Source organism: Watersipora subatra, chromosome 9 (assembly GCF_963576615.1).
Source record: "Watersipora subatra chromosome 9, tzWatSuba1.1, whole genome shotgun sequence".
Taxonomy (NCBI): domain Eukaryota; kingdom Metazoa; phylum Bryozoa; class Gymnolaemata; order Cheilostomatida; family Watersiporidae; genus Watersipora; species Watersipora subatra.
The window spans coordinates 48,463,353-48,484,730 of record NC_088716.1 but is presented as its reverse complement, the minus strand read 5'-3'; the positions used below and the strand labels follow the sequence as shown (position 1 = coordinate 48,484,730).

The window sequence follows — 21,378 nt, the reverse complement described above, 5'->3', positions numbered from 1 at the left end:
ATTTAATGCACTCTTTAGTAGATTGATCATGTGATCACCAGCCATGCAGTCTCATGTGACCACATGCTGCTGACTGTCATGATGTAATGATTTGCAAGAATTGCTGCTCAAATTTTTCTACAATATAGACAACCGGCTTGAGCTAAAGCAAGCTAAGGCTGAGTTTTCTTGGTCAAACGACCAGAGCTTGGGTGGTCAAAACAGAAATAGCACAAAAGGTTTGCCAAAAATAAGAAAAAATCTTATTTTCAGTATTCCTTGAAATATTAAGTGTAACTTCAATGACCTGCAATTCAATTTTTACAAAGGTGTCACTGATTGGCTTTGCATAAAATGTAAACACAAAAGCATACCTTTGTCTAAACTTGTTAGCAAGTTTGTAAAATATTATTAAATCACTTACAACCTTGAAATACTTTGAGCAGGTTTCGATCAATGATAGCAGCTGGCAATGATATTTTCAAAATAATTTAGTTTACAGTTTAATTTACAAATATTATGCTCAGCAAAGGATTGCATTACAATGTAGTGTCCATTAGCTTTTCATCATATTTGATCGACAGACAGACACTTTGGAGAACAGGACGGATCTAGTCAAACTTCGAGTGATGGATATCGACAAGTTGGATGCAACGATTCCGGTGATTAAGCCCCATGACAATGTCAACCAGTTCAACATTTTTATTTGCCATTTTGTAACGAATGAGAAAACAATAAGTAAAGATACAAAACATAAGGCAGCCATCATTTATTTGAGAAAAATAAAGTCAGAGATGCGTCTGTGTCCTGTATAGGCATGCGATGAAACCTCAAGCTGTGCTACTTAGTAAGCGGATGACCTGCACAAGGTCATATCTTAACAACTAAACAACAATAATGAAGCTGCTCGCATCATTAATGGTGTCATCAGACAGGAAATAGGCTCTGTTCATTGTCTCATTTTTTCTACTCAGTTGAAAGACGCCTATAGATGTAAGAGAAACCCTATAAGTCAACCATAATGATTAACAATATAATTGTATAAACCAGGGCTACCCGATACTAACAGTAGATGTTTATATAATGTAAACCTCCTTTGGCGGAAATTTAACTAGACGTGAAAAACTTATGTAAAGTCTTTGAATGATATTACATAAGACATTTCATATAACGTAAAGCGTCAAGTCGGCGCAACTTCTCATACTCGACTTGAATAACAAGCGCTTCATCGTTAACCTTGAAAATAAGGTTTTCTCTGTTGCCACACTTCAAAGAAAAAAACGATGCTTGGGGCTATCTATATTATATATATACTAATACCCTAGAAGTCTCAGGTATGCCGACAGTGGGCAGATTTTTAACAACAGCTGAAGGCAGTCGGCTGGCACAGGTGTTCAAGTGTCGATTTACAAAGCTGAATGTCTTAAGATTGACTCTTGTTGAAAGCAAGCATTTATTCACACTTCTAAACTTTGTCTTCGCACAGATGAACGGATACCCACACAATCCTCTGATTATAGTAAATAAATGTTTTACATTTTACTTTATTTTAGGCATCAATTTTGTTTTCTTTCTAGCATAGACCTTGCAGGGCAAAAAGTGAAACAAAGCAATTTCAGTTCACATTCAAGTTGTGCGCTCTCCTCTCTTAATGTAACATTTCCTTTTTATGGACTATAAGCCAAGTGTAATTGATAAGAACAAAATAGATATTTGCCGATACCAACCAATAATACCGCAGTTGCTGTACAGCCATTAATTTAAAAAGTTACATTCGACTTTTTTCCTGTTTGAAGAGCCATGTGGATAAGTTTGGGACAATCTTGGAAGAAATTAGGCAATTTGAAGTATTATATGATTCGTATAACGTAAATTCCTATAACATAAGTATTTTTGAAACTAATTACTTAAGTTGTAGGGGTATCTACTGTACATTGACTGCGAGCTACCGGCTGATGGCGAGAAATACTTCGGTCAATCGCAAAGCTGTTCGCTTGCCGAATTGACCACATCGCGCACCCTTCGCCACACCAGCATAAAAAGCTGTGATGCCTCGTTCTCCCATTCATTTCTTCAGGATTTCACTGCTTCGGTAGAGATAAAACCGATGCATCTGTGATTGGCGGAAATAGTTTGTTAGTACGACATCGATTCAATTTTATTCTTTTCCAACTCCTGCTAGTTGAAAACAAGATTGGCTTTTGGACGATGGCAACAGGGCTTCATACGAACAACAATATACATATGAATAAAGATGTTCTACTTGTAGCAGATATATGGAAATCACTAGCATAAATTGGAACTGTTTACAAAACATTTCAAATAGTCTTTTCAGTAATAAAGTATGCTAAAATATTTTTTCTATTGTTTACTCTATGGCATGAATTTGAGTATTTTTGTACTTGGTTGTTTTCATAATTAAAGTGTAGCCTTTGTTCTTTGAGCAAAATATAGCAGTGTAATTAGTTGCATAAACTCCATTGCTATCACAAATTACTGATAATCCATAATATGATACAAATATTCTGACAACGCTTCAATAACAGTTCTGACAAATCTAGCAAAGATGTAGATGCTTTATATGATCGAGGCAAACTCTCATTGGTTAATTTTTTTTTCAACCCGAACATCGCCAAGGGTGTGTGTATCTACACAATGCTAAGCGTCAAAGATGCATTGCATCGGTGGTGCGTGTAGTCATGCGTTTAATTAATGACTGAAAGTGTTTTTATCCAGGCACCACGAGAGTGCAGCTATCCAGGCACCACGAGAGTGCAGCTATCCAGGCACCACGAGAGTGCAGCTATACAAGTATTACATTGTGTATGTAAGTAATATTGTGCGCAGTGCTGAAAGGTCCCTTCATCAGTAAATCACTTTGACTCTGTCATTTGAAGAGTAGGTAACAAGGCATGTAAGTGTGGCACCCCTAGTATACGGAATATACAGGCGTCAACTTGTGCAAAACAACATAGTTTACCGCTTGAATGAGCAGATGATGGACTTCGCAGTACTTTGCACATTATTTTATCATCGCTTGTGATCATCCACTGCCACTGAAAATACAGCTCAGTAGTAAACCGTAAGTATTTAAACAGAGTTACATTTTAATTTCTCGTGTTAGACGCTAAATATTAGTTTTTGGAAACGAGATTGTCGCATTTGAAATATAGAGAGTGTAGGTTTGATAGGAAGGACGAAAGAAAAGCAGCAGAATGGAGTTGTTCCACCACTAACTGTGTTTTGTAATATGAATTGGCAACTGGTGATGCTACAATTCGTACCTGCGTAAGCCTGCTGATACTGTGATACTATATATATAGTATATAACTTACTTATAATATATACAATATATAGTATATATAGTATCACAGTATCAGCAGGCTCATTTATCAGATATTTATATACATACATTATATATACACACATATATATATAATAGATATATATATATATATATATATATCTATTATATATATATTTATCAGATATTTATATACATACATTATATATACACACATATATATATAATAGAATATATATATATATATATATATCCACAGTTGACGCATCCTTCCCATATAGCCCCACTTTTGATGTTCACTCATAAAGTAGCACTGCATGAGGTCCGTGTTATCAGTCCGAGTCCATTTCATCCGTTTTGAACCAGTAGCCCATTTTTCACTGCCTTGTCCTGGTTCAGCTACAGGCAGCGCGGACCTTGTTTGACCGGGCGACGTCCGAGCCGGCATGGCTTTGGTTAGTGCACTCATCATAGAGGTTGTAGACGTTATACAAGCACTATGTTTCCATGATGCGCAGTGCTTCGGAGTTGCGCTATCTCCGAATCATGGAAACGGCGTCTTCGCACTGAAATCACTGCGCACTGATCAGTGCGAAGCCCGTGCAAATTCGCAGCAAAGAAACAGCGACTGCGCAGTGGCTGCGCATAGCTCTCATGCCGTGGATACGGATTCTTCGAAGGCCATAAACTAGTACAAAGGTTGTCCTGCTAATCTTGTTTTTTTTATTCTTCCGATCTTCTTTCACTTAAATTTAATTATGGTCTGCATTCACGAGGATGATGAGGTGATTACTTTCCTGGACTTTGTTATCGATGCCAACACATTTCGAAAAATAGGTGGCAAGTCTTAAATTAACGTATAAATAATATATTACTTAAAAATACTTATTAAAAATATATTACTTTGTAAAAAGTGTGTTAAGGTTTGTAAAACCTTGTGAATGTGTATTGTAAATAAAAGTATAATGACGACAGAATCATAAAAAGACCGTTTATGACGTTCGGTATCCGTGATCGATTCTATTTCTCCATCAGGCGATTCGATTTATACAATTTCTCTTCTCTTGCTAATTTGCTGAAATTCAGAAAACCACTGCGCAGCATGGAAACGTACAATCCCCTCGACTTCGGAGGGGGGCTGCTTCGCAGTACTGCGCACCATGGAAACATAGTGAAGCAAGGGTCTTGTCCAAGGACCACCAGAAAAGTGCAGTTGTTGGGGTTTGAACCGAGGACCTAACGATCACGGTCCCAATACCTTACCAACTGCGCTATCTGTTCTCAACTGTATCAATCAGAGAGACTAATGCCTTAATCTACAGTACAGCAACCGTCATCTCGGAGGAGATGGATATTAAGCCAATGCCAACAAGGCTTCAAGTCATTCCATCCTGGCAGCTGAGGCTACAAAATAAGATCAAGGACTTGCGCAAGAAATTTAGTAGGCTCAGTGAGAGATCTAACCACAGTTTGGAGCGTCCAAAAAGGGAAGCCACAATAGAAGCTCTAGAATCTGCCAAACAGCAGCTAGTAGCACTCTCGGCACGACTGAAGAGGTACACCAAAGAGCGGGATAACAAGAGAATGAACAAACTGTTCACCAATAATCCATCTAGAGTGTATTCCCAGTTCAAAGGTGAACTGCAGAGGCCAATGTCTGAGCCTCCACGATCTAGCACTTCAAAGTTCTGGAAGGACATCTGGGAGAAAGAGACTACTCATAACATCACTGCAAATTGGTTGAAGAGGCTTAAAGAGAGCCATCAACACACTGTGGCCCAGCAAGGACTCACCATCAGCAAAGAGGACATCAAGTGCAGAGTGCAGCTTATGAAGAACTGGGCAGCATCTGGCCATGACATGATTCAAGCCTTCTGGTTAAAGAAATTGACATCACTTCACACTAGAATGGCTAAGCAGATAGAATGCCTAATAGAACAAGGTGACCATCCAGAATTGCTGACCAAAGGACGAACTGTACTTCTGATAAAAGATCGAAAGCAGGGGCCGATTCCTAAAAACTATCGACCAATAACGTGCTTGCCCACCACTTGGAAACTGCTCTCAGGAATAGTTGCAGACAAACTGGAAGAGCACATGAGTCACTATATGACCAGTGCTCAGAAACGAATTGGGCGCAACACCCGAGGAGCTAAACATCAGTTACTGGTGGATCGGACGGTCTGTCAAGACAGCAGGAGAAGGCAAACCAATCTTGCCATGGCTTGGATTGACTACAAAAAGGCCTATGACTCAATTCCCCATAGTTGGATACTTGAGTGCCTCAGTATGTACAATGTTCACCCTGCTCTTGTGGCATTCATCAAGATGTCAATGACCAAATGGAAGACAGAACTGGAGGCTAATGGCAAAAAGCTGGCGAGTGTACAAATTAAGCGAGGCATCTATCAAGGTGACTCCTTATCACGGATGCTCTTCTGCATATGCCTAAACCCTCTAAGCAGCCATATTTGTTCATAGACATTCCTATCTACATGCGGGCAACCATGCAAATTTACAAACCACTAGCCAGCTGCATGGCGTTGTACGAGTATTAAAACAGCTTATAAACCTTGACAGGTAACGCAGTTGCTTGTCATTATTTTGGCACATTGCCGATGACTAATTTTACCACGCTACTATCTGTATGGCTAAACTTGCAAATAAGAGCCGTAAGAGCAAGCTTTAGTTACATTGTATAACGCATAGTGCTATGAGTATTTTAATCTGACATAGCGACGCATATCTCCTAATGATATCATTGCATCTCGCATAGCTTATGTGGTAAGATTATCACCTGGTGATCAAAAGGTTGTGAGGTCAAATCCAGCACGAGGTGGATATTTCTTTTCTAAATTTTAATAGCTATAGCTGAACACACCTAATGACAAACTTTGAGATATATATATATAAATATAGCTTTATATAAAGCTATATAAATATAGCTTTAAAGATTTATTGATTTGTATATATGTATAATCAATAAAACTGACTATAACTTTAGATAAAACACTTTATTACTATTAGTTTCATGCTTGGTAAGAGCAATCTTCAGATAATCTTATGTATACATGAATTATTTTGGGAGAAAGTCGCTCCGGAAGAGAAAAACGTTTCATAATAGTTTTTGTTGAGTGTGTAGACATCACTATTTTTACACATTAAAAAAACCTAAACATAGTTTCAAGAGACTGAAGTTACTCAAGTGTGCTTCAAAGACTCAACTATGTGAGTTGAAAACTATTACAATTGCTCTATAATTTTAGTGGTGAAACTATGGAGGAACGTCTCAGCTCCCACCCATTTGCTGGGTCTAAAACTGGTGAATATTTTGTGTCGGATGATGGCAAGTTTAAAGTGCCAGCTATCATGTTCAATCCTGAATGGCTAAAAAACATCAGAGCAGACTTGGCAAGGTACAAGTGGAAGTCACCTGACTTCTTACTTGCAACTTATCCTAAGAATGGTGAGCCTTTTCTTATTGTTATATTACTAGCAAGAAACTTGCAACGCAATTCGGGTAAATTATCAATTTAGAACCAGTCGCTCCTCTCTGATATCTGGTTGTTAAGCCCTTCTAAAAGCTTTTCCAATGAATGAGTGTAATTTTTCACTTTCCATTCAGATGTTAGTCAGCCAGTTAGCTTGGTGCAAGCGCAGATTTGTATGAAACATTTTTATACAACTATAGACTAGTACTCCGTTTTAAAGAGTAAAATCTATGACTTTCATGGTCCTAAATAAAAAGCAACCGTTGCCGTCTCTAATTAAGCTGGCTAAAATGGAGTCGTGCTCTCTTGCACAAATTTGAATCTAAAGGAGATAATAACTACGAAATGATGACAAAGCTTTTCATAAGCATGCGCAATAGTCATGCGCTCTGCTCCACCTGCTGTAAAGAGAACTTTGTAATGTAAGACTATGTTCCTTTTTATGATCCTGAAAATCAAACTGCTTCCCTAAAACCTCTCAGAACTCAAGCTACTTCCCTAAAACTTAGCTTGATCATAAACTATTGTTTAGGTACTCACTTTATGTGGGAAGTGATGACAATGCTACTCAACGGGTCAGCTAATAATGTGACTCAACCCAAAGAAGTCGTCATGATAGATTTTAGTCCTGTTGAAAAAAGTGAGGAGATTATTCCTTCACCCAGAGTTCTTAACACCCACTACAGACTTGATGTACTTCCTGCTGAGTTTAGAAAAGGGAAAACTGTAGTTGGTAAGCAACATAATAACAATTGCTGATTACAAAAACTCAATTGGCAAATAGCAAATTTGCAACTTGTATCAGAAAACTACTAACTACATGTACTTGTTAACACATGAATTGCGCACACATTAAAGTAAGCAATATCATTTTTGCTACTACTAATAACTATGCGCTATTACTCAGTGTTTATAGTTACCAGTTGTTTATAATACTATCCATTAAATTAAAGTACGGGAGGCAGTGGCACTCCTCTTTCTATGAAACCTACAAACTATGGACAACAGTGTAGAATTGCAATTTTAAATAATCTAGTTGGCTCTTGTTAAAAAGCCTGTAACTCCAGTGTAGTGTAGCCTAGGTATATCAACAGTAAGATGGCAATATAAAACAACTAAATAAAAATTATGTAACCATACTATGAAAAACCCCTTAATGATGATCTTATGGTAGAAAATGTGGTTTTAATTGAATTAATTACATAGTTACACTAACAAAGTAACAAATACCCGTTTACATGTTATGATCTGCAATAAAATATAACATCATCATGTACACAATTGAATAAAGTTTTATATTTGAGACAAATGGTGTGAATAGTGCGGTCTGAGAGAGACTTAAGAGCAACGCGTTCGGTACACCAAACATTTGTGACCCTATGTAATAGAAACTGTGAATTCAACCTAAATAAATTTAGCTTACTAAATACACACTCGAAGTTAAGTTTTAATCTTCTACTAAACCTACTTTAATTTTTGTGTGCTGTTCTTTTAGTATCTGTTTCCAGTTGTGCGCATTGTCTCGCATTTACTATACCTTTTAGCTAATTTGTTACAAACTTTTTCAAACTGATTTGAGGAGAAAGACTGAGCAATGTTCTTAAAAGTGGCCTCTCACATACTTGGCCATATAGTGTAGTGGCCATAAAGAACTGGCTTGTGCACTCAATCCTAAATATTACTCGTATCTCAAGGAGGAAACTTGCTATAAAGTCAGCTCATATTTTGAGTTTCTCGTATGTTGGAGCACTCATATGTAGAGTTATGACTGTATAGTAATAGCATATAGTTATTAGTACTAACAATGACATTTTTGCTACTACTAATAACTATTTACTACTACTCAGCGCTTACAGTTATCAATTGTCTATGCTATCTATTAAATAAATGTATCGGAGGCAGTGGCGCTTCTCTTTCCAAAAAACTCACAAAATATGAACAACAGTGTAGGATATGAGTATTGCAAACTATATAATCTAGTTAGCTCTTTTCAAAGAGCCTGTCACTCAATTCTATTGTAGCATAGATGTTTTAGCAATGTAGAAACATGGCTAGGACAGTGAAATTCTGAGAAGTTAAGACTTTATTGATGTATGTAGTTGTAATAAACTTTATTGACTTTCAACCTTGACTTTCAACCTCAACACTAACCTGATGTAAAAGACAAATATTAATCAAAACAAAAGTTCAGAGGTAGTTGAATTAATAGCAGAATCATAAGGTTTGCACAGTAAGTACAACCAAAGATAAATAAAAGAACATACAGATTAAAAATATAATATAAAAATTCATAACTAGCAAACTTTGCTTTTTGTTAAGTTAAGTTGAGACTTTGTGTAACAAACAATCTTTTAGTAACTAAAAACTCGATCAGTTGGAAGTAAAGGGGACTGGTTCACTATATTTTCATGACTCGCATAATTCACACGATTGCCTTTGAGGCTGTGCGCAAATTGAGTTACTCTGCAATCTAGCTTTTCAAGGAACACCTGCCAATACGTTGCTTTCAACGCCAGCGCTTGACCCCATAGGTCAAATATGAGCCTAATTAATGACTCCATAAATAGCTATGCAGTCTTGTCACGCTAAGCTAAGCAGCAACCGTTCGGAACATTGGCACACTACTGAAATAAAAACCGATTGAAGCGTGAAAATATTTATAATGGAATAGCTAGCCATACTTTCATGCGCATGATTCACAAGTGCCTTTTCCAGGATTCGCAAGGATGGTGGATTCGATAAAGTTTTGCGGATCGAAAACTCGCTTATCTTGCAGATTTATGCCGTTTCCATAAAGCGGATAACTTGCGGACTGGCTCAAATTTGTGAATTATACACATCATGCAAACACAGTGATTCATATTGACTGAAAAAACAAACTGCATGTTCATCTGCTAGAACAGAGTTCACAGGTGAGCGACCAGACCTGAAATCACGTATGACTGGCTAACAAGCATAGCCAACTGTACTAGCCAATCATGTGATAACAACACTGAAGGCCTAACAAACTTGTAAGCTGATGAACGCAACAGGCGATCTGATTCAGCTGAACTCCATGTCTCCAAAAGGACCTGAGATAAACAAGACCAAGACCGCCTTGTATTTACAATCAAATTGTGTCCTGATTAATAATTATAGTGAGGAAGTCATAAAAACTATTTAGGGTTGAATGTAAGAAGGAGTGTGGGTTGGCAGTATTATTCACGGTCTATTTAAAAATATTCTTATATGAATTATAATTAGTAGAGGACAAAAACTGTCAATTATAAGCAAGTTTTTAGGAATTCTCCCCTTTTCATAATGCTTCAAGTCTGTCAAAGTCTTTTAGAATATTTGCTTGTGTAAGTTGTTTATCTATCAAATTTGTATATTCTTTGCAAGCTCTAACATTGGAAATTCTTTTGAGAAATGAATAAGATTTAGAGCTAAACTAGTACCCAGTCTGTGGTCTTCATAATCATTTTCCTTTATAATTTTACATAAGAATTCATAAAAATTTCTGTAGATGTTTTTGGGCAACTGAGATCAAGTTAAATAGCTTTATTTAAAGGTTGACTTGCAACAAAGTTCGCATTACAGTTATTTGGTATCAAAAAGTTCACCATGTCTTAATCTGTTTGTTGTAGGTGCAAAACATGTGAAAATGTGACTACAAGCTCTTAAAAGCTCAAAAACGAACAGTTAATCGTCGCCATCACGAAACTGCGGTAGATTGGAAACAGTTTATTTCTCTGACGTTGTCAATTCATTTGGTTATTGTTTTGACACGTGATGTTCTCACGTGAATTGAAAGGCCAATAAAAGGCTCAATATAAAACTTCTCGTAGCACTAGTTTATGACAAACACTTCGAGTTTCACCGAAGAGCCCGTATCAAATATAGATGCTCGCTACTTTACAGTTTTGTTTCGGCTTGGTCTAATCGTCTAGTTATGATCTGATCATGTCACCCATACTTCCTGCCAAACAGCGCGAATAATTTCTGCAGCATTTTTCTGACTATCACAAGTTACCAACAGGCTCGTCATGTTTATCAGAAAATGATATGCACTCTTTCGAGCTCAAGGTTAAAAAATTAAACAACTTTTCACGGTAGGTTTTAAGATATCAGTCCTCAAAGTGACAGCATTACAATGATGATGACATAGATGCGTAAAGACAATAGACATGGTTTTATTAAAAGCAAGAAGTATATTTGTGAAAATATTTTGACGAATGAGGTTGCATGAAAGTGTAACCAGAAGCCATCTCGTTCAACTACGTCCCATTTGAGCAGTTTTGGAAAGAGATTCTAATCTACTGCAGTTTCCTGATAGCTGCGATTAACTGTTTGTTTTTGAGCTTTTATGAGCATGTAATCACGTTTCCACATATTTTGCACCTACAACATACCAGAGTAAGACATGGTGAATCTTTTGATACCAAATGACTGTAATGTGAACTTTGTTGCAAGTCAACATTTGCGTTCACCTACTAACAGCTAAGCTCATATTATTAGACTGAGGTGGATCTTTCATGTAACTATGATGATGGATGGTTCTCACAAATCTCGTTCACATAACTAGAGATGTTTAGTTAACAGAGATCCCTTAGTTTGTCACATCACATCCGAAAGCTTTTCATTAATTTTAACTCTGAATATTTTGCTTACAGTTGTGAGAAATCCAAAGGATGCTTGCGTTTCCATGTACTATTATGAGAAGAACTTGGTGAGTACACAATGCAACAGAAGAGTCAATGCATCTGGTGTTATGCTTCTTGAGTCAAGGTAATTTTAGAGTTGGGTAAATTGATGACTTCCTGATTGATGTAATCACAACCAATCATAGTTAAACTATGACTGTCTATTAAGGTTGCTAAATACTTCTATCTTACAATAACTCATTCCTGATAGCCAATCAAAGACAACTCCCAAATTTGGCAATTTATACATTCTATACCTGTACAACTGATTTATGCATAAAAGGCTTGTGATAGGTCAGTTTTAGTCATGTGACCTTAAGCCTATATGTCTGCAATCTCTGCTCTATTTCTTATAAATAAGGTTTCCTCTGGGTTCCATTGATCTACGCAACCTGTGTTTGGCTAGTTATTATGGCTGTTATTATTTTTTGAGATACAAACGTTATAACACTATCCAAAACAGATACAAATTTCTGAAACATTAAATTAGTCAATGTTAAATAAGATGAGAATGAATTGCTTTGAGGGGATGCCAGTGAATGCCGACCTGCGCTGCAATAGGACAACTGAAGGAGAGTGACTTCCACATTCTAAATATTTTGTTTCACCATATTCATGCTTGTGCAACCTCCTACTTATCAAGATTGCACCGGCCTCAGTGAAATTAGGAAAAATGTGGAGCGAAAATCGTGGTTGTTTAGAGTATTTCCAACATTCACGATTATACCAATTGAAACAACTTTGAATAAAGCTCACTTTTTCACACTTTTTATATCTATCCAACTGCTGCCTAAATACAAACTATTGAGAGATCAGGTTAAGCTGAAGACCTGAGACCTAGATATCTATTCATCCATGTTCTATTAGCTATCACAGAGGCTAGCTGCTTTTGGCTAATAATTATATATCCAGAATGCAGAGTTATAAATCTTGATATTTTAACTGATAAATTAGCTAAATTTAGTTATAAATTATTTATAAATCAAATTATAAAATTTGAGTTATAAATCTTTATATTTTAGTCTTCAAAGCTGGACCCAGCATTAGCTACCCTATCAACTCTGGCCTTCGAAGATTACATACAAGACTACATGTACTCCAAGGACTTGCCTTATGGAAGTTACTTTGACTATACAGAGTACATGTGGTCCTTGAGAGATGAACCAAACGTACTTCTTGTCTTCTACGAGGACATGAAACTGGTAAGTTAAGTCGTGTAACCTGACCTGTGCTGTCGGTAACCTAGACTTGCTGTCCAATTGATGATTAGCATAATGGTAGGTATGGACTAGAGATGGGAGGTCAAGGTTAGTACAGTTGCAAATAGAATGAAAATACAAGCTGTTGTTTTTTTGTCAAAATGAACACCTTCACTTGTCTACTTCATAATACAAGTTTGAAAAAATTAAACTCAGTTTTGAAGACATTTTAAGCAGTAAATTAATCAATGACAGCAAGTTCACTGAATCAAAAATGTTTTTCATGGGAGTTATTATTCTTTTGGAGAAATTGGAGACAGACTTGCAGGCATATTTCCACATAGACAGAAATAATCGCATTACCTTAAGGTAATTATTGTACTGGGAAAGTACTAAGTTCATAAGCTAAGTAATGGGATGGCACATATTACAACCAGTTCAGTCACTCATCTCTCTTAAATTGTAACAGAATGACTCACTTTTGAGATTACTTAGCATGTTAATAGTAGCATTTTATGTTTTAAACTTATATTACTATGAAATTAATTATTTTAACCTGGTATGACTGGCTACAGCCATAATAACAACAAGCGATCAACAATACACAACAGATATTAGGTCAGCCGTAATAATCTTTAAAGAATATTGATTACATGCAAAAAATGATATTTTTAGTAGACATCCGATAAAACATAAATCTAAAAAAGTGTCAATCTAAGGTAACATGAATCAGATGATGCTATAAATTTCATCCTCAATGCATAAAAACAAAGAATACTGACACTGATATAGGATCATGAATTTATAAACTATGTGTAAGCTCATTTGCAATTTTACAGCAATGTCTACACTAAGTTTATAAGAACGTTCTTTGGTAGACATCTGTTAGGAAAAACATTCAACACTTAGTTACAGACTCTTTTAGCCAAAATCTTCACTCGCTTCTTTTAAAGGCCATGTTAACCTTTTGCTGCCTGAAGGTCAGAGACTATTCTAATGTGCTGTTACCAAATGTCTGGCCTTTGAACATTTAGTAATCACGAGTTTGTTTTGATGCATATACAAACAAGTTGCTTTTCCAAGTTACTTGAATACCTACTCTGTAGATTTGCAACATATCTAGATATCTTATAATATTTTAATTTACCTTTGTGAAATCTAAATAGCACACCGATAATCTGGTTGAAGCAAGTGCTTCACCTTGACAAATATTTTATAAAAACTGCCCAGGGCTGATACTCTGAAAGAAACACCCATCTGGATAAGCCCAGACTTGGATATTGTACCCCAATCGCCTGGTTGGTCAAATTGAATTTGGATATTGTACCCCCAATCGCCTGGTTGGTCATTTGAAATATGTTGTATATTAGAGTTATCTTCCCTATCTGTTCAATGTTTGGTTCTCATTAATCACGAGATTTAGTGTGATCAGTGTTCGTCCATGAAGGGAACAATAAACATGTGTAAACCATAAAGCTAATTCAGATCCTAATAAGATACAACAAATTGGCGACGATTGGATGGGATTAGCAGTAATAGCACAATGGCAGAGATGGGAATTAAAGCTCCTACACTACTGTGTGTAATGGGAAAACCTCCCACTCTGGAAAACTGGAGAACTTTTAAACAGCAACTGAAGATGTACCTCATTGCATCAGGTATTCCTGATGATGCTGAAGCTAGAAAGCAAGCAATCCTTCTGACACTGGGAGATCCTGAATTGCTTCGCATATATAATACATTTGATTTGGCGGAGGACCACGGAGAAACACTTAATCAAATCTTAGTGAGATTTGATAATCACTTTCAACCACGAGCAAATGTGCTTATAGAACGTTTCAAATTTCGATCAGCCAAACAGGAAATGGAAGACTCTGTTGATGCATATCTAGTACGAATCACTGGACTAATTCAAGATTGCGGTTTTGCTGACAATACAGGCAATGAACATCTTAGAGATCAGCTGGTCTATGGATGTTATGATGAACGGTTGCGAGAGAAATTGTTTCGAAATGCAGCGCTGACATTTGATCAAGCCAAAGCTGATGCTAGAGCTCACGAAGCGGCACGTGAACAAATGATGATATTCAATCAGGCCAGCCAAACTCGGTCTAATGAAAAGCATCGCGAACTGGGTGCCAATAAAGAGGTCGTTGCGCAGGTAGTCCAACGAAACTTTTCACCACAAGGTAACAAGTCCTGCTACCGATGTGGCCGAAGGACCCATCTGGCCAATAACTGCCCTTTTAAGGACGCGGAATGTCATCAATGCCATAAGAAAGGTCATATAAAACCCGTATGCCGCCAGAATGACCAGAAGAAGAAACCTAACCAGGAGAACGGCAGCAGTGTAAAAACCGTTGACAGTACTGGCCCGTCCAACCATCGAAGCGGAGAATCCGGAGATGATGAAGATGGAGAGAATCCTGTATATCTTACTTCGGAGGTAGTACACGCAACTGAAAGTTTACCTAAACATGGCCATCCAATAACTGTTACCTGTGAAATAAATCAAGTAGAGCTAAACATGGAAGTTGATACCGGATGCTCTACCACTCTAATCCCTGATTATGTGTACGACACTAAATTTAAACATTTAGTTTTACAACCATCTAATAAGAACTTTTATAGTTTTACAGGTGAATCGGTAGCCTGCAAAGGAAGGCTGTGGGCAGAGGTGCGCTATGCCGGATGGTCGGGGAATCTGTGGTTGTATGTGGTCACTGGTGCTAGATGTGTTCTTCTGGGGCGGGACTGGATGCGACGGCTTCCTATAGACTGGTCATCGGTTTTACACGCTGGAGGGATTGGCAAGGTAGGTGGTGGAGACGGTCTGTCATTGGATGAGGTGTTGGCTCGTCACACTGAGTTATTCCAGCCTGGTTTAGGGACCCTGAAAAACATAACAGCTAAGTTGTATTTGAAAGAGGGTAGTAAGCCAGTTAGGGAGAAAGCATATAGGATACCACTTGCACTAAAAGAATCGGTTGAAGTCGAGTTAGACCGGCTAGTAAAAGAAGGAATAATCGAGCCTGTAGAATTTAGTGAGTGGGCGTCAGGGGTAGTACCAGTAGTGAAAGAAAATGGTAGTCTTAGGCTATGCGGTAATTTTAAACCCACTATTAACTCATGTTTACAAGAATTGTCCCCTCCCCAGATACACATGGATGACATTCTGTCCAAACTGTCGGGTAGTAAGCTGTTTACAACACTAGATTTATCAGCTGCCTACAACCAGATGGTAGTAGATGAGCAGTATAGGGACTTGTTAACTATAGCTACATGCAAAGGTTTGTTTAGATTTAAACGTTTGGCCTTCGGTATCAAGACGGCTCCTGCTATCTGGCAGCATGCGATGGAGCAAGTTTTAAATGGATTACCAGGGGTTCAAGTCTACTATGATGACATTTTAGTTTCCGGTACTTCTAAGCTTGAGCATAATATAAACCTTGATGCCGTAATGGATAGACTAGAACAGTTTGGGTTGAGACTGAACAAGCGTAAGTGTAAGTTCATGCAGCTTTCGGTGCAATACCTAGGTCATATAATTGATGAGAAAGGTGTAAAGCCTGTCCCTAATAAGGTAGAAAGTATCGTTGATACCAGTGTACCTAAGGATGACAAAAAGTTGAGGTCGTATCTAGGCATGCTGGGTTTCTATAGAAAATTCATTCCGAGATTTTCAGAAGTGGTGAAGCCGCTAACAGAGTTATTGAAGGTCGCTGTTGATTCGCCAGTCTGGGGTTTAGAAGCGCAGAAAGCGTTTGAAACGTCTAAGAAGTTGTTGATTACTAGTGAGTTTCTGATTCATTTTGATCCAAACAAACCGGTTGTACTTACTTGTGATGCCTCTAGAGATGGAGTAGCCGCGGTTTTGTCCCATAGGTCAGCTGATGGTCAGTGTCAGCCGATTCAGTTTGCTAGTAGAGTTTTGTCGAAAGCTGAGCGAAACTACCCTCAGCTAGAAAGGGAAGCTTTGGCCATAGTTTTTGGAGTTGAGCGCTTTTATTATTTTATCTTTGGGCGTACATTTACACTAGTCACTGACAACCAGCCATTAAGCATAATATTTGGATCCAAAGCTGGCATACCAGTCATGGCAGCAGAGAGATTACAACGATGGGCCTTAAAATTATCTGGGTTTAACTATCAGATTGAGTGTTGTCGAAGTGAACAAAATCCAGCAGATTTTCTGTCTAGATATCCAGCTGAGAAAGGTGATAATGATCAGTCTGAAAAGGAGGAAGTAGCTTATGTATTCTGAGCAGCAAGTTTACCGGTTAATTCTGAACAAGTTGCAGTAGCCACTCGTACAGATGTGATATTGTCAGAAGTAGTAGGTAGGTTACGGGAGGGTGGTTTAGAAAAAGCATCATCTGAATCAATGAAACCTTTCATAGCTAAGAAAAGCGAAATGTCTCTAGTAGGAGGAGTGTTAATGTGGGGGTTACGAGTAATAGTTCCAGAGAAGCTCAGGGCAAAACTATTAGAGGAGCTCCATCAGGGTCACTTAGGCATGAGTAAAATGATGGCTTTAGGACGCTCGTTTATATGGTGGCCTGGTTTTGATCGAGACATAGAGTTATGTTGCAAAGCATGCCCACTTTGTCAGTCACTGGGGGGAGATCCGCCAAAAGTTGAAGTTCACCCGTGGTTACCAGCTAAAAAAGCTATGCAAAGAGTTCACATTGACTATGCGGGACCAATCAAAGGAACAATGCTGCTGATAATAGTAGACGCGTACTCTAAATGGCCAGAAGTATATTTAACCACTAGCACTACGTCTACTAGTACGATCGGAATGCTTGCTAACTATATGTCGAGATACGGTTTGATCCAAGAGTTGGTATCCGATAATGGGCCGCAGTTTGTGTCTTATGAGTTTCAACAGTTTTTACAATCGAATGGGGTCAAGCATACTAGATCTGCTCCTTATCATCCAGCTACGAATGGGCAGGCAGAGCGTTTCGTAAAAACAATCAAACATGGCTTACAGTTGTGTATGGAAGAGAATCCAACTGATAGTATACAATTGTGTTTAGATAGATTCTTACTAGCTTATAGAAATTGTCCGCACATAGGCACCGGGGAGTCGCCCGCTCTACGATTCATGGGAAGGGAGCTCACTACCAAGTTAAATATGATTAGACCAACCTTTGAAGATCATTACGTTACAAGGGGTGGAGGTAGAAAACCTATCAGATTTCAAACCGGGGAATTAGTCTGGGCACGTAGCTATGTAGGTAGTACAAAGTGGCTAGAAGGCAGGGTTAGGTCAAGAGAAGGGCAATTACTATATAGTATAGAGGTCAATAATAAAATATGGAAAAGACACTTTGACCAGCTTAAACCAAGGCTGGTTGATACTCAGTTTGAAGAGTTCCAGGCACCTTTGAATGTGATTGACCCAAATCCGCCGCTTGTTGTAGATCCGGAAAGTGTGTCGGATCGAGGCGAGTCTGTGGGATGTCCGGCTGCGCCCGGCCCGCCTGGAGGGGCGCTGCCTGGTGTTGGTGGCGCGGCGTCCGCGATTTCTCCTACCACTCCTCGCATATCCCTACCTATGCCTACAGCTATCCGACAATCTAACCGAGAGCGGCAGCCACCTAAGAGACTGATTGAAGAAGTTTAATATTACTATTACCCCGATATTCATTATTATAGAGTATTATTTTTTCTTTGCGAATTCGACAATCAAGTAATCAGCTGTATCTAGATTTTTATTGAGATGGGGAAGAGTTGTTGTATATTAGAGTTATCTTCCCTATCTGTTCAATGTTTGGTTCTCATTAATCACGAGATTTAGTGTTGTGATGGAAACGTATGTTGCCATCTCCTTTTCTTTTATATCATTTGGAGTTGTATTCTCTTTTTCATTTATGTAACCACGCCCCTAAAGGAGGCTGGCCTTTGCTACCTTATTTATATATTCAGCTGTATTTAAGGCAGAGCCTCGGCTCATTTACCTTGTTCAATACATGCCTTGCATTTGGAACCACACTCTTCTGTTACTTTGCGCAATAGCAGAACCACACTGAGCACTTACTTTACTCCAAGACTCAGTCTATGGACTGTGCTTTGGGAGTAAAGCCACAGAGACACTGTCGACCCCGTCGACCTCAGGTCGACCTTGTCGAACTAGTATAGTACCACTCAGGGAGCAATTCCTGGTGTAAGGTGGTTGATGTAGACCGGTGGTGTAAGTCGACCTAGTCGCCTCCGTGTGTAGGTCACGGGCAACCCTTACACAGCCCCTGTGAAGAGTGAATGCAGACCGGTAGAGTAAGCCGACCTAGTCGCCTCTACGTGTTGGTCGCAGGATCCAACACAGTGTGATCAGTGTTCGTCCATGAAGGGAACAATAAACATGTGTAAACCATAAAGCTAATTCAGATCCTAATAAGATACAACAAAATACACCCCCTAAACACTGGGAGTTCCCAAAAGGGCGCCCAGGTTCCACACCCCACTAAACATCCAATATGAGTCATGAATTAATAAAGCAGAATAAAGCTAAAAACGAAATTCCCAATTTTATTTAAATACGTTTTTATTTCGGATTTTTCGTTTGTTTAGTATGGCAAAAACGATCGTTTTTTCTTCTGCTAACGGCTTATTTTTTTGTTGCTAACAGAGACTAATGTATTGTAGTTTACTGTTGGTAAAAAATTAAACAAAAAAAGGCAATTAGCTAACCATAAATCAATTTACAAAAACCGTTCGTGTGGCGACATAATAGCAGCTCTGCTTACTAACGTCAGTATCGCAAAATGACAAAATATCGCCTATGCCTGCAAAAGGGTTAATAAAACTGATTCCAAACATCAACCATCAGATCATCATTTTCATTTACAAAGGAAAACATAATGAATATCAATAAAATAAAAATCATATCAATCATTCTGAGTATATTGCTAAAGGGTTGCTAAGATGATGCAGTGTCGACTGTCTCTTTTCCCTTCCTTTCCCGTCAGCGAGCAAACAGCAGCAATCTGCATTAAAATGAAGACTGGAGTTTCGGTGAAATTTCTTAGTATTACTTTGGCTGAATAAAACCTTAATGAGCATGGGCCTTTTCACTGGCTTGGTTGTGGAAACCACCCCTAAAGTAGCAAATTCACTGACAGTGCCCCATGGTCTGAAAACCCCCCTAAAACGTGATTTTGGACCGAACCTAATGGGCCTTTTAGGGGGGAGTATCAGCCCTGGAAAAAACTGTTTCAGTACAATGGCACTACTTATCTTCAAAAATAAGCTTAACAAAATTTTAGATACTGTTTTTGAAAGTATCAATATTTTTCTATCTTTCACAATTGTTTTTGATGTTTGAGGTGATCTGACTTTCGGGATGTTTTAAGATTACATTTGAAAAAATTTGATCGTGGTTGAAACGTTTAAAAAGGTTTGTGAGAAATGACATCACTAGTTGTAATCGGTGCGATAGCTAATGTTTGCTAATGCGTTGAAGTTGCAGCGAGATCAGCAGGTCTATTTGCAACTATAGGCATCATAATCATATTTTCACTTGATTTTAGCTATTTAACTGCGATCAAGTTTGATTGATTTTAATCTTGAAACATTCTGACAGTCAGATCAATCCAAACATCAAAAACAATCGCAAATTAAAGAAAAATACCGATACATTATAATAAAATTTACTGAAATTTTGTGCAAGCTCATTTTTAATAAAAATTTAAAACAATAAAAATTACTTTGAGCCTCTTATTAACCAAAAAATCCATAACTACACTATTAAAGAAGACATTGCAGAATCTCAGTTTGGATTTCAGAAAGGGCAAGGAACTTGTGAAGCATTGATAGAATTTACAAACAATACACTTGCAGTTTTAAACAATAGTCTATCTGTTTTAGATATATTCATTGACTTTCAAAGGCTTTTAATACAATATATCACTCTATTTTGATAAATAAGCTGTAGCAAATAAATTTCTCTCATTCGAATTGAAAATTAATTCAAAGTCATCTATCATATCGTTTTCAGAGTGTTATTATATTTCAGAAAGTATCCTAACCTTTAGTAATTAAATGTGGAGTACCCCAAGGATCCATTCTTGGACCTATACTCTTATTGTTATATATAAATGATCATGTAAAAAGTACTGATAAATTTAAAACTATTTTGTTTGCTGATGATACTAACTTATTGTGTACTGCTAAAAACTTAAATGAAGATAACTATGATTAACAATGAATGAATGAAAACTATTTCCATGAATGGACAAAACATACAATTGACGGATAGCATAACATTTTTAGGCATTACGGTAGATAGTACACTAAACTGGTCAAGACACATTGTTTACCAAGCTTCGTTGATCTTACTAAAATGCCTCTTCTGCTTTGATATAATACTTTAATTAACAGTAGAATAGTTTATTGCTTGGAAGCATGGAGAAATGCTCCAATGAGCTACTTCAACAAAATTTTAGTCATCCAGAAGCGATCGTTTAAAATAATACATCATAAAAAACTCTTATCTCTTCCACCCTCCTTTTCTATTGGTGGCCATAGACGGGTTGCCTATCGCGTGTCATCAGCATGAAATTCCTTGCCAATTTGGCTAAGGAAATTTGGCAGTCATGATGGTTTTAGAGCTGCTTTGAAGCAGTACTTTCTGGACATTCTGGAATAGACTTGTTCCGATTTCTATTGCTTAGACAACTTTGTTGTTCTTCATTGGTGATTAATCTCATCTGTTAAGT

At 37.7% G+C, this 21,378-nt stretch overlaps 1 protein-coding gene across 1 annotated transcript in view; it reads left to right on the top strand.

Annotated features, from left to right (window-relative positions):
• LOC137405160 (sulfotransferase 1A1-like) overlaps window positions 1-21,378 on the top strand; it is a 68,781-nt gene that overhangs the window by 43,802 nt on the left and 3,601 nt on the right. The window contains exons 2-5 of the mRNA XM_068091386.1: window positions 6,550-6,749; window positions 7,307-7,507; window positions 11,427-11,482; window positions 12,479-12,658. Coding sequence (XP_067947487.1) covers window positions 6,550-6,749; window positions 7,307-7,507; window positions 11,427-11,482; window positions 12,479-12,658 — 637 coding nt within the window. The remainder of the gene's footprint in view (window positions 1-6,549; window positions 6,750-7,306; window positions 7,508-11,426; window positions 11,483-12,478; window positions 12,659-21,378) is intronic.